Genomic DNA, 13,935 nt, shown 5'->3' with positions numbered 1-13,935 from the left:
GAGGGGCTTAACTGTAAACAAGAATGAGAAGGTCAAAATAATGAAAACAGACCTGAAAGAAATTCTCTCCCAGCCTCTTAGGCATTGTACTCATACAGACCATGTATACATGAACTGTTTCCACAGGTTTTTAAATTTACAGCCATAAACACCATGTGGCAAACCTCTGTCCAAGTCACTGCCTGCTCTGTGCTCAGCACCCAGCTACATTGTTAAACCCTGGATTGGTTTATTGTGAAAATTCTTCTCAAGGTGATGGACAAAGCATAACACACAAATCTCAGTCATTCTTACAGCAATTGCAGCTTGCTGATGTGTAACAAACAGGTGGCTGGACAAGCTATATTATAATCAGCTTGTTTTATTTTCATGTTTCCAACTTCTTGAGCAGGAGAGTGGAGACTACCGTTACAGTGACAGAACTAACGAAATAGGAAAGAATGCTTTAGCTTGCAATGCTTGCAGGTGAAATAATGGCGAACGTCTCGCCTTGTGCGTTCTGTGAACTCCAAACCCCCTTCACTCCACTTTGGAGTCCCGATTCGGTTTACGATTTGGCTTCTTCCTGGAGGATAATCCTTGGCTCAAAGGCTTGGCCTGCTTATTGGGTCTTCTTGGGGCAACACCATTTCCACGGCGCTGAGGAAATTGCCTGTTATTCTGGTATTCCCAGTCAACCTAGCATAGAATGGAGAGAATTTTACTTCCAAGCTCTTCCCGTTGACCGATTGTGTCATTTTCAAGGATGGGCAAGTCACAGACAGTGGAATGAGAAGTGAGGGAATGCAATCTGACACTGACCCTATCACCGTTTCATGGCTCGCTCCTTTACTTGGAATGGCTCATTCAGGCTGAGTGTCTGGGCAGATGTTCATCAAAGAGGTTACCGGTTATGGGGGTGAGAGCCACCACTCAGTTTGGGGCTGGGGTGAGGTGCTGGGCATGGCCAATAACCATCACAGCTCAAGAAACGAACGTCAAGTGGCTGGGAAAAGCTGCTTTCTCGAGAGGAGTCTTGGTTGTCCTCTAACCTGGACAACTGAGGTGAGCAATACTCATGGTTGGCAGCAGAGTGGGTACAAGTTCAGTGGGGGCTTGTTCTCACAGAACAAACATTATTGCACCAGCCTCCTGTTAAAGACCAATCCAGCATTCCGTTCTTTTATAGTTGATAAAATTACATGTTAAAGTTAGGGGGCACCTCACACTGGAGACTAATACAAAAGCACCCATTTAATAATACTTACTGAGGTGAATTCTAGCGCCAATCTAAGTGGCACTGCCATGCGCCCCCGCCCCTCCCATACACTTATATCACAGTTGGTCCCACTGAGTGACCCCCACCCTCTTACTCGGTCAGCCTCACCAAAACTGGCTGATGCCCTGTCCCTTAGCGGCTCTTGGAAATCCCATTGGAAATCCAATGCTACAATGGGAACAGACTGCAATGGTCACAGCTACATACTGAAGGTACCGATTTCAGATTGTCATCAAGACCTACTGATGAATGGTGCTCATCCTGGAATGGTGGTCGCCTTCTCAGGTACCTCACCTACAATATAAACAAATGCAATTCATGTAAATATTCCCACACAAAGCCATAGAAATTATTTTGGGAACAGAATGATTCTCCAAGACAGAATTTATTAACATTCATTATTGTTGAATTCCAGAGATTAAGATGAGTGTAAGTTCTGAGTATATTAGTATCTGATCTACTGTGACTGAGTTACTAACACAAGCCCAACTGATTTACCTACATTAATTCTGCCTCTTTGACATCACTGATTTTCATTGCTCCACATTTGGGGGTCAATGCCTTCAGCTGTATGGGCCTCAGACCTTTGGAATTTATTTTCCCTAAACCTTCTCTGCCTCACTTTCCTTTCAACCTTGCAAATGTTACCTATTTGACTAATCTGTTACTCACTTGTCCTATTATCTCCTTGCCTGGCTCATTTGCTCAGTTTTGTTTTAGAATGTTTCTGCCAAGTACCTTTGGGATGTTTTATTAAACTGGTGATGCTATATAAATACTGGTTATTGCTGGCAACTTTAATTATTTTGTTGATCTGGTCTCAGTGATTTGTAATCACGACCAAGTCAATCCGCCTTAAAAGATTACTCTCCGTCTTCTCAAACTTCAATTTTTAAGGCATTTGAAAACACTCACAGTAAAGCTTCACATTTATAAAGCTTAAGTCCAGGCAGAACCTCCTCTCATGATTGCAGTTGTGAGAATTAATGCAACATTGTGACAGGGCCAATGGGTTCTGTCAGTCCTGCAAGGTGCAACATTGCTCTATTCCTGTGAGTAATACTCCTTGGTGTAATAGCTCCGGACACAACTAAAAATGGAAAACATGACAGTAAAGTCTGTATAAATCGGTACAAATAGCGCAAAAATATGCAGCAAAATTCCAAAACAAATGTAGACAATAGAAATGTGATATTGGGACAGTCACATACCTTCCCCAAGGCTGGAATGAAGTCAAAACTAAGTGTTGTTGCCCCCTTCTGGTCCCATCTCTACTTTCTCAGGAAGCTAAGAATATTCAGCATGCACATAAGGACTCTTAGCAACTTTTACACTTGCACCATAGAAAGCATCCTATCTGGATGCATTACTGCTTGACATGCCAACTGTTGTTCCCAGGACCACAAAAAACTGCAGAGATCCATGAACACAGCCCAGTCCATCACACAAGCCAGCCTTCCATTTATTAGTTGCAGCTACACCTCCTGCTACCTCAGGAAAGGAACAAACGTAATCAAAGACCCCCCTCACACCCCAGTTTCTCTTCCACCCTTTCCCGTTGGGCAGAAGGTATAAAAGTTTGAATACATGAACAAATAGATTCAAGAACAGTTTCTTCCCCGCTGTTATCAGACTTCTGAATGGAGCTTTCAAATGTTAATTCTGGTCTCTCTTTCTCTGCACCTACTCTGCAACTGTAACACTGTATTCTGCACTCTGTTCTGCTATCCTGATGCACTTCGTATGGTATGATCTGCCTGTATAGGACAAAATAGCACTTTTCACTGTACCTCGATACATGAGATAACAATCTATCACTCAATTTCCAGCTTTCACTTACTCCTTTACAAATACACTCACCACGCACCAGCCCCAGCTTCAGCATTATATACCAACATCTTCTGAGCTGCTAGCAGTTCTAAAGAATGATAAGTGGATCCAAAAAGTTAACTCTGCTATCTCTGCACACTTACTGCTAGACTTGCTGAGTTTCTCCAGCAGTTTCTGTTTTCATTTCAGGGCTAAGCAAATGCATGAACAACAGATCAGATCTAAGTCCTGCAGTCCTGCCACATCCAATGGTGGTGGGCAATTGAACAGCTCACTGGGAGGAGGAGGCTCCACAAATAGCACCATCCTCAATGATGGGGGAGCACAGCACCTCAGTGCAAAAGATAAGGCTGAAGCAATCGCAGCAAACTTAACCAGAGGTGTTGAATGGATGAAGCATCTCAGCCTCTCGCTGTCCCCAGCATCACAGATGTCAGTCTTCAGCCAATTTGATTCTCTCCATGTTATATCGAGGAAGACTGAAGGCAGTGGATAATACAGAGGCTACAGAACATGACACTATTCCAACAATAGTTCTGAAGACCTTACCCAATTGCAGATCAGACCTCCTCCCACGACTGTGCTGCTTTTCACCCCAGTGATGCGGTCAAACCACCTACTCCCCATATGCTCCCAATGACAGCTGAAGACTCAAATATCGATGACGAAAATGTCCTCCAACATTTCCCCATCCCAACATGGCAATCTCACTGAGCTCTAGGTGGGCAACCATGAAGATGGCGGAGTTTGAATTCAGTAAATATCTGGAAATAGGAGTCTAAGGATGGCCATGGAACCAATGCCAATTGTCAGGAAGAAAAACCACCTGGCTCACAAATGTCCTTTCAGAAAGGAAACTGCCATCCTTATCTCCAGACCTACAGCCATATGGTTGACACTAACTGCCCTCTGGGCCTTTAGGGATGGGTTAAATAATGTTGGCCCATGAATGAATTTTTTAAAAATCTAGTTAAATATATAAGGAAGTAAATCGGAATATGTGCAAACATTTGGAATGTGTAGATTAGCTAAAACCTGAGCCTATCCAAACCTGGGTCAATTGAATAGTTCCTGAAGAAGGGTCCTGCCCAAAACATTGACTCTCCTGCTCCTCAGATGCTGCCTGACCTGCTGTGCTTTTTCCAGAGCCACGCTTCACCAACAATTGAATCAGTATGACATTCGATTTTTGGAAGAAACATTTGTTGGGGCCAATTCAATTGCAATCGTTACATTGTCTATAAGGCATGGGGGGGTGGGGGGTAACATTTACTGTTAATCAGAACAATAAGAGCTTAAAATAAAAGATTACCTCTTCACTGCTTTCGAAGGAGGCTGATTCACTGCTGCTGTCCATGAAGGTATCTCTGCTGTCCATGCACTGAAGATACACATCAACAACTGCACCATAGGAATAACTAACACTGCTTCGGCATGTGGTCATTTTCTGCAGCAGTGAAATATAAGTCAGTTTGTTTAACTTACTTGGCAACTGGAGGTGAATTCACAGTCAAACATGAGAATAAAACAAATAAGAGTCAGCGTAGACCATATTCAATACAATCATGGCTGATCTTCTTCCTTAACTCCATTTTCCTTCACCCTCCCCATTGATCTCGACTCCCTTAGACATCATAAAAAATCTGTCAGCTGCTATCCTGAATTTATTCACTGATGGAACTGGCAGGTTTCGAGGATAGATGATTCCAAGAATCGCAATATATTCACTGACTAAACAAAATTCTCCTCATCTCAATTTTAAATAATTAGCCTTTGCCTTTAGACTATCTCTCACTGTGTTCCAAACTCCGCACCTTGTCATGCCCCTTCAGAATATTATGCTAGATTACAGGCCCTTTGGCTCAACAAGTCCATACTGACCCTCCAGAGAGTAACCCACTCTGACCTTATATTTACCCTGATTAATGCACCTAACACTACAGACAATTTAGCATGGCCAATTCACCACATCCTTGGGTTGTGGGAGGAAACCCACACAGACACGGGGAGAATGTGCAAACTCCACATAGACAGTTGCCCAAGGCTAGAATCAAACCCAGGTCCCTGGTGCTGTGAGATATCAGTGCTAACCACTTTAACCAACGGTACTATCACTAAGCTCACCTGAATTTTTCTGAAATCCAGAGTGTGAAAGCCTACTTTTCTCAGACTCTCTGCATAGAAAAGTGATCTTAACCCAAGAATCCTGTGGTGAATCATGGGTGCATCTATCTATAAAGCTAGTATATGCTCCTTTTGGTATCAGCACCAGATATGAACACAGTGATTCGGGCAAGATTTCAATAAAATTAACAGCACAGGAACAGGCCCTTTGGCCCACAGTGTTGCGCCAAATTTGATGCCAAATTAAACTAACCCCTTCTGCCTGCCCTTGGTCCATATCCGTCCATTTCCTTGCACAGTCATGAGCTCATCTAAAAGTCCCTTAAATGCCCCTATCGTATCCGCCTCCACCACCACCCCTGGCAGCACGTTCCAGACTCCTACAGCTCTCTGTGTAAAGAACTTGTCCCTCATGTGTCCTATGAACTTTCCCCCCTCACCTTAAATAGTATTAGATATTTCAACTCTGGGGAAAAAGATGCTGACCATCAACCCTATCTATGCATCTCAAAATTTTAGAGACTTTTATAAGTTCTACACAACTGTAGCAAGACATCTTTATTCTAGTAAACCAACCTCCTACCACTTGTTTCTTTAGTTTCTTGGTGTACTTACATGTAAACCTGTAAACCTTTTATGTACAAGAACACCCAGATCCCTCTGCACGCCGGTGTTTAATTGCTTCTCACCACTGTTAAACACCTCGAAGCAGCAATGATCTCGACATAAATTATTATTTGAATCAAAAGAAAGATTTTCCTAAAGAATTATCTCTGGCAAATAAAGATTAATAAATGCTTTTGTTATATTCAATTGGAAGTGCCTTCATTTTTAAAATCAAAAATTATACAAAAGGATATCTGATATCTGGAACACCTCAACAAATCTGGATGTTGGAGGTTCAGAACTGAGATTATTAGATTTCTGTTTGGCAAGGTCACCAGGAAACATTGAACAAAGGTGAACATTAAGGTTTGGATTAACTATAATCTCATTAAATTATTTCATCTTGGTCTTATCTTCATCACTGGATTTAAGAGGAAAGCTGTTTCTCATCCTTCCTCACTGCTTGTCTCCCTCTCTCTCTCTCTCTCTCTTCCCGATATTAAAAAAATCAACTTTATGAAATAATTGTCAAGAGGCTTTTGAATTTTCAATGTAATAGAATTGCTACTTTGAGGGGAACAGATAGGAAGGGTGGGGGCCAAAACAGTGAGAGGAGAAACAAGGCAGGCTGAGAATGAGTGCCAGTGAGAGAGTGACCTTACATTACCCACACTGTGGGGAGTGAGCAAAAGGAGGAAGTAGTAATGCAACATTCAGAGTGCAAAGGTCGTAGGGCAAGTGCAGGCAGTGAATGAAGGAGGGTAGGTCACAGGAGTGGAATATATCATTGAGAGAAGAAGAGCTAGGAGATGTGACAAGGGTAAAGAGGTGATGTAAAGTGAGAGGTGGGGCAGGTAAATCAGAATAAGCAGTGAAGGGAATGAGCAGATGATTAGGGAAAGGGATAAGAGTCACATTTTCACTGCATTCTTTAAGCACAGCCTGCAGCAACTGGCATCTCTCCCATCCAATCACACCAGCCTCTTAGTTAAAAAAGTAGAAGGATTGAGGAGGACACAATACGAACATTTAAGGCTGGTGAAGCAGCCATGAGCAGGAAAACAGGGGGGGAAGCAAATGAAAAGATTAGCTGCAAAAATCAACAGTCCAACTCTATTCTCTAACACATACCAATGCAGAGTAATGATACTTGTACACTTAAGAATAGACACATGACAGTGATAGTACAATACTACACCATGAATAGTGACTCTTCAAATGTGAGCCCAGCTATCTAGTGGCTCACTGACTTTTTGACCATGACCCAATTCTGTCCTTACTCTGCAATTACAATAATTCACTGTTGGCAGAGGATGTTGTACAGTCATGAGAACATGAAACCTGGCTAATCGTATCTCTCCATCTGTAGTGTCATTACTGGTTGCAATTAGCAAATTTATCATTGTCTAAAAGCAATGTTATTTTCTCTGAATCATCATTTCCCATTAACCTCACTAATAATGAATTTAGAATTCCTGGGAGGAATGCAGAGCACCCAACATAAACCAGGAGAACATACAAACTCCATGCAGACAGTTACCCAAGGCTGGAATTGAACACAGGTTCCTGGAAGCATTGCTAACCACCAAACCACCATGCTTTTGTTTGGCAACTATGCATCAATACTTTTATCTTTTAGTCATTGATAATATTGTAAGTAAATCATAATTAATGTTAAATACTTCTTTTATGAGAGTTTCTTTCTGCTTTTTAAAATGAGTCTTTAAAAAAAACAGAAAGTTAAATTCTAGCTAAGCCTCCACAATGTCTCACAGTTTACGGTCTTGCAACTCTTTTTTATTTAACCTGTTTAGATATGTCAAGACACACCTCTGGAAGGTGCGACTGAAACCCAGACCTTTGAAGCCTGACATCATGACATTTTCAACACACTGCAAGACTCCATTACTCTGTCATTATTTAGTCACATTTCCCATCAAACTAATGACAATGGAATAAATTTAGCTTTTCCCAATGGCATAAAATGGCCACTAACCAATTAGTCACTTGCTATGTGTGAACCTGAGCGTCCCCTCCAATGAAACTATCTGGAAAAACACAAGGCTCATGTGGTGCAGTGATAGTCTCCCTATCCCTGAGACAAGCGACCTATGTTCTTATCCCACCTGCTCCAGATGTCTGTTACAACAACTGTGAATAGGCCGAATGGGAAAATGTCTGAGAAAAACAAATTAAGCACATTTTAGAAATATTGTTATGTTCTCCTCAACTCACAAGGTTTGTGCTGAAGTGAATGAACAGATTTCTGTGAGATTCTTATTTCTGGATTTTACAACTTGCGAACCCAGCGAGGTTGAATATATGGTTTCTTCCCATTCAGTCTGGTTTTGTATAGCATACACATCGCAACAAATTTTAGACACTTTTCATCAATACTCACAGCTAAGGGGTCATTGTTGAGCTCGCAATTTTCACTATCGAATCCACCTGTTTTCGGGCACAGGGTTTCCCTTGCAGTAAATCTTAAATCCACTGCAAACTCATTTGGTCCTGTTGGAGTAATCTGGGAAACAAAATGTGCAGTTTATTTTAAGACTTCTTTAAAACAATAAAGCACCAGCTTGATTATAATATGAAGGAAATCCTGAAACCCACAGACCACAAAATCTCAGTCACTCCTGAACAATTTTCTAGTGATTAAAATAGCATAGTCCTCCACAGCATATGAAGGATTACTTTTGTCAGACTCCTACACTGACACAGGCATACCATGAGTGGGTTATCTTGGGTATCAGGAATATGGGCTGTAGGATTATAAGAATAACTCATATATAGACAGCAGATTTAACATAGTAACATGTCCTGAGCAGCTTACAGGGATGTCACCACACAAAATTTGACACAAAACCACATAAATGATGCAGGGCCAGTGATCAAAACAATTGCAGGCTTTAAAGACTGTATTAAGAACTTGGCCAGATAGTTCCATAGCTTAGGGTTTTGAAGGCATGGCGACCAACAGTGGAGCTATCAAAACTGAAGATGTGTAAGAGTCTCAGGATTGTGAGGCAAGAAGAGACTGCACAGACAGGAAGGGATTTGAAAACAAGGGTGAAAATTTTAAAAGCAAGGTATTACTTAATCAGTGTAGATCTGGAACTATCTGGCAAAGCTCTAAATATGCTCTTTAAAGCCTGCCATTGTTTTGACCACTGGCCCCGTATCATTGATGTGGTTTTGTGTCAATGTGGATCAGAGTGATAGGTGAACAGGATTTGAAGCTTGATGCACGCCAGCTTTACTGTTGCAATGTGATATGTATCTATCTTTAAGAGGGAATATCCACACCAGCTGTAAAAGACAAAAGGTGATACCTAATACATGTAGATAGTGCACAGCAGCAGGCATATAGCTCAGATAAGTCTGCGTAGCCTGATAGTTGCCATGGTCTGCAAATAGACTTATAGAACCCACATTATTGCTTACCCAATCCTTGATTTTGGAGACAAGTCAAAAAATTCAACATTCACCAGCCCTAAAGCTTCACAAAATAATGCTCCTTTAAAAGAGCAAGCACAGTTCAATGCACAGTCACTTAAGGCCTGATACTTTTATAACATCAGATAGATCCATGAAAATGTATCTAAGAATGTATTTATGGCTGCATAGCGGTCTCAGTCCACCAATGAGCTGAGACTGCTCTTTCCTCTCCTATTCTAGTTGGATGGTCAATGCAGAATAAAGAATATTTTTTGGGAAAATGTGTAGTGATTTGGGTATGAATCCAAAACCCTATTCACTCTGTACTGCACCATCCTGATGCATGGCACTCTAGGCATATATTCTGTTTTTGGGCATTCTGACCATCACATTGACTAACAGAACCAATCAGCACTTTAGTAAGTTAACTAATGCACTCGAGATTGAAATATCAACACACTAGCCTGCAGTTTGTGAATATTATCACTTTGAGCACTGATTCTAAACTTCAGATGACTGAAAGATAGCAGTCATGACATTCACAATACTGTGATGACATAAAATGTCTTTGCGATTACTTTTAAGAAACTCTAAAATTCATAACAAAGGAAACTAAAATAAAGGAGAGCTTCCTCTCACCCATTGTTAATTGGTTGTGTAGGTGAAATTTATTTGGACATATGTATCTATTTTCGTATAGCAAATTATTGAAGACGACAACAATTTATTTCACTTTAGTTTCTTATGTAATTGTTAATACGCATAGATCTTTATAATATCTGCATACATTTATATAGCACCTTTACTTCAACCTAAGTTCTCAACACAATTCACAGGAATATTGCCAGATAAAATTAGGCCAGGCCACAGGCAATATCAGTGTAGATGACCAAATGTTTGGCCAATGAACTGGTTTTTAAGGAGGAAAGTGAGGTAAAAGAAAGGGTGGGGTTTGAGGGATGAAATTTCAGACCCTGGGGCTCAGGCAGCTGAAGACCACTTCCAAATAAGAGAGATGAATTAGTTAAATATAACTTAAAATGAATGCAGTGAGAAAGGGAACATGAGAAAGAGGAAATAGTAAAATTATGAAGGGGTGCTGGTGCATGACAATATGTCAGACTCAGTTGGTTAGAGGACAGAGTTTGACAGGAACTGACATGAGGCAAACATCAGTTTCAGAACCAGTGACATTTGCAATGATCCCCGGAGATGTGCACAAAAGAAGCATTCCAATGCATCTCCAATATGGAATGGGGCACAGTGAAAATTGGTTGACTCTTTCCTGGAAAGCCGAGAGAAGGTCTTGCACAAGCCAGTGGCTGAATGGATAATTCTCTTGAGGGGAGGGGTGGGAGTCTCACATTATACTGAGGAGAAAGGTTTCTTACGAGCAGCCTGCAGGCATTAAGCAGCTCGGTGTTTGGTACAAATGGGTGGAGGTTGAAAACCACAATCCTAATCCATTCCTATCCAAACATTAGGATTAAGGAATGGCCTGTGTCATGGAGCCCAAAACACATTTTAAATGCAGTCTCCTGCCTCAATCGGGCAAGTGTACCTAGTGGAATAAAAACAGAAGAGCTCAGTAGGTCTGGAGCCATCTGCAAAAATGAAAGCAAATTTAACATTTGATTCAAATATGACTCATTTTCAAAAGACAGAAGCAGCCCCGCCTGAAATTTCAGGTCAAGGTGACTGCATCTGAGAAGCAGCCTCCATGGATCACCCACCGAAAGGAAGACTTAATCTTGCAATGACTTTCATGATCATGGGACATCGCAGTGTGCTTTACAACCCATGACGCAGTTTTGCAGGGAGGTCCCTGGTGTAATGTAGGAAACAAGCCACCGATTTGGACACAGCAAATCCGCAAACAGAAATGACCAAATGCAGGTATAATTTTATTTTTGGCGATATTGGTTTGAGCATACTGTTAGTAGAATTCTCCCAGAACTCTTCAAAGTGGAGCCATGCGATGTCTGTTGTGCACCTGAGAGAGCAGAGGGTACTGCTGTCTATTATCCGATCTGAAAAAAGGCACTTAAAATGAACTCCCTCTGTGCTACATTTGAGAGTGAACCTGCAATTTTAACTCCAGTGTGAGACTTGAAGCCACACCTTCTGAGTTAGTTGAATAAGTGCTGACCCAATTAACTCTTTGTATGCCTCAAAAAAGCATCCCAAAAAGCAAATGAAAAGAACAGAAACAGAAGTAAACTATTGAAGAAAGACAGGGAGAAATGGAAAAATAGAGAAAGCACCTTGTACAGAGAGAGAGAGTGGGGTAATAAATGCAAGTTTTATTTTAATAGTAAGGATAGAAGACAGACAAATAATAAAGAGTTATAGAGAAAACCTTACAGAAAACAGCGAGAGAGAGTGATCAGTAAGAAAGACTGGGACATACGAAAGAAAGTGTTAGAGACAAAGAAAATGACAGAAGCAGAAATAAAGACACAACTAGAGCAAACAGGAATGGAAAGGTTCTAGATTAGAGTGGTGCTCGTAAAGCACAGCAATTCAGGCAGCCTTCAAGGAGCAGGAAAATCGACGTTTCTGGCAAAAGCCCTTCATCAGGAATAAAGGAAGGGTGGTGAGATAAATCTCTCCACACTGCAGGCACTCTGCCTCGATTCCTGATTAAAGACTTTTGCCCGAAATGTCGATTTTCCTGCTCCTCGGATACTGCCTGAACTGCTGTGCTTTACCGGCACCACTCTGATTTAGAACCTAGTTTTCAGCATCTGCAGTCCTTGTTTTTACCTAGGAATGGAACGTTAGCAACAGAAAACCGAACAACATAAGAAAAAACCGAGTGGAATAAATTAGATCAAGTAAGATTAAATAATACTTACATAAAGCAACTCATTGCTTGTTGCTTTGAGGAGGTAATCACTAACTGTGTTTCTGTTCAATTGAAGAATGGATTCTTTCAGGGCATCTTGAACAACCGGTGTGAAATCAGTCATTGGTATCCCTGGAAAATAAAATGAGGGAATAATATGATGACAACAATACACTGTGCCTAGTTTTACTAAACAGCCTGTACTTTCCCTGAAAAAGAATACAACCAAAATAGGCCACAATAGTATCTAAATTAAAAATAATTAAAGTTTAATCTTTTAAAATGATTTCAATACATACCAGCAGAGTATCGTAGTGTCTGCAACACAACTAGAGCCAAAAGAAATGAATGCATCTTGGCTGACTGGGAACTTTGATTGTAATCAGTTGTGGATGATGCCTCTACCTCTCCCTCACTGAATCCTTATCCGTTGATTGCTTTTTATAGGCTTTGATCACTTTGAGTAATGACTCACAGTATTCACAAACAGTATTTTAAAGACATTGAAACCACAACATTTTAATAGCTGAAATGATTTTGCTGCCAGCTTGATAATTAGTGACGTTACCAATCCAATGTTTTTGGAAAGAATGTATACACTTGATCCATTTGTTTGTCACAGATTAAAACACAGGATGACCATCCCACAGTTAAAGGACCAAACTCAAAAAGGATTACTTCTTTGCTTTCCTTTCTTATTGTGTTCAGTGCATTTGTGTCTGGAAGTTATTCATTGTTTCTAATAATTTCTTTTGCAAAAGGGACTCTGGGTGCTCACTAGAGGCAAGTGTAAAATGCAGCAGATGTTAGATTGATCACTCCCATTTTTGGTTTTGAAGAAGAGCTTTCTTTGAGTACAAAAAGAGAAATGGGAATGTAGTGTCCTGTCCATTGCAGCCTGGCACTTCCCATTTGAATGGTAGTTAATTGGGCTTGAATGTGCAGTGTCAGGGATATAATTGCCTTCCTGATTAAGCCTGGAGTGGCAAGTCTTGTTGACTGCCATCTTGCCCTAAAACCAAATGTGCCCCTTAAGTAGACACTAAAATGTATGAAAATGGTATTAAAACGGATCTCATATGCCAGAAGGTGGAAGTGGAAAGAAATAGCCAGCATTCTCTCTCTGAGGCAGTAACATTTCCCCTTGAAAGTGTACAATTCTGGTGGTGTTTAAGGACCAGCTCTAGGTGAGCACCAACATGCACAAATAGCTTGATAAGATCCAATGTTGGGACTCATGTGGAAAGAATATAAATTTGGGTAATTGGCTGATAAGTTCCATCACCTTGCACCCAAATTTTCATCAAATGTTGTCATGCTGGGGACTAAAAGGAGACATTGAGGAAAGTGTATATTGACTTCAGAGGTCACAGGCAACTGTCTGTGGGGAGTTTGCACATTGTCCCCGTGTCTGCGTGGGTTTCCTCCGGGTGCTCCGGTTTCCTCCCACTGTCACAAAGATGTGTAGGTCAGGTGAATTGGTCATGCTAAATTGCCCATAGTGTTAGGTGAAGGGGTAAATGTAGGGGAATGGGTCTGGGTAGGTTGCTCTTCAGTGGGTCGGTGAGGACTTGTTGGGCCGAAGGGCCTGTTTCTACACTGTAAAAAAAATCACAGAAACATTGCCGAGCAGATGAAGGCCATTCGACCCATTGCATCTGCACTTACTGCCAGAGTATTTTAATTTTGTCAATTTCCTAAGTTTACCCAAAACCTGCTCTTTGTTTCCGTTCAAATGTAACATCCCTTTGAATGCCTCAATTAAGCATACCTTCATCACATTTGCCAGCTGTCCATTCCACTCTGCCTGCCTTGCTACCTTTAATGT

At 41.1% G+C, this 13,935-nt stretch overlaps 1 protein-coding gene and 1 long non-coding RNA gene across 2 annotated transcripts in view; one reads left to right on the top strand and one right to left on the bottom strand.

Moving 5' to 3' along the window:
* Positions 1-345: 345 nt before the first annotated feature.
* LOC132817214 (secreted phosphoprotein 24-like) lies at positions 346-12,540 on the bottom strand. The gene is made up of 6 exons (XM_060827510.1): positions 12,407-12,540; positions 12,118-12,239; positions 8,220-8,342; positions 4,401-4,535; positions 1,502-1,552; positions 346-678 (listed from the first exon to the last, which is right to left on the bottom strand). The coding sequence occupies exons 1-6, from the start codon at positions 12,459-12,461 to the stop codon at positions 520-522; spliced, it is 645 nt and encodes a 214-aa protein (XP_060683493.1). The 5' UTR covers positions 12,462-12,540; the 3' UTR covers positions 346-519.
* LOC132817215 (uncharacterized) overlaps positions 11,133-13,935 on the top strand; it is a 54,212-nt gene continuing 51,409 nt past the window's right edge. Inside the window, exon 1 of the long non-coding RNA XR_009644861.1 lies at positions 11,133-11,155. This is a non-coding gene — a long non-coding RNA (uncharacterized LOC132817215). The remainder of the gene's footprint in view (positions 11,156-13,935) is intronic.

This window comes from Hemiscyllium ocellatum, chromosome 7 (assembly GCF_020745735.1).
Source record: "Hemiscyllium ocellatum isolate sHemOce1 chromosome 7, sHemOce1.pat.X.cur, whole genome shotgun sequence".
Taxonomy (NCBI): Eukaryota; Metazoa; Chordata; class Chondrichthyes; order Orectolobiformes; family Hemiscylliidae; genus Hemiscyllium; species Hemiscyllium ocellatum.
The sequence above is the reverse complement of the archived record's forward strand: the minus strand, read 5'-3'. Positions and strand labels throughout refer to the sequence as shown.

Bases quoted from the DNA above. Each gene is read 5' to 3' on its own strand.
- LOC132817214 (XM_060827510.1), bottom strand. From the start codon at position 12,461: ATGCATTCATTTCTTTTGGCTCTAGTTGTGTTGCAGACACTACGATAC. The intron at 12,240-12,406 runs GTATGTATTGAA...TTTATTTTCCAG, and splicing joins GACACTACGATACTCTGCTG to GGATACCAATGACTGATTTC. The intron at 1,553-4,400 runs GTAATCTTTTAT...TTTATATTGTAG, and splicing joins CCTTCGAAAGCAGTGAAGAG to GTGAGGTACCTGAGAAGGCG.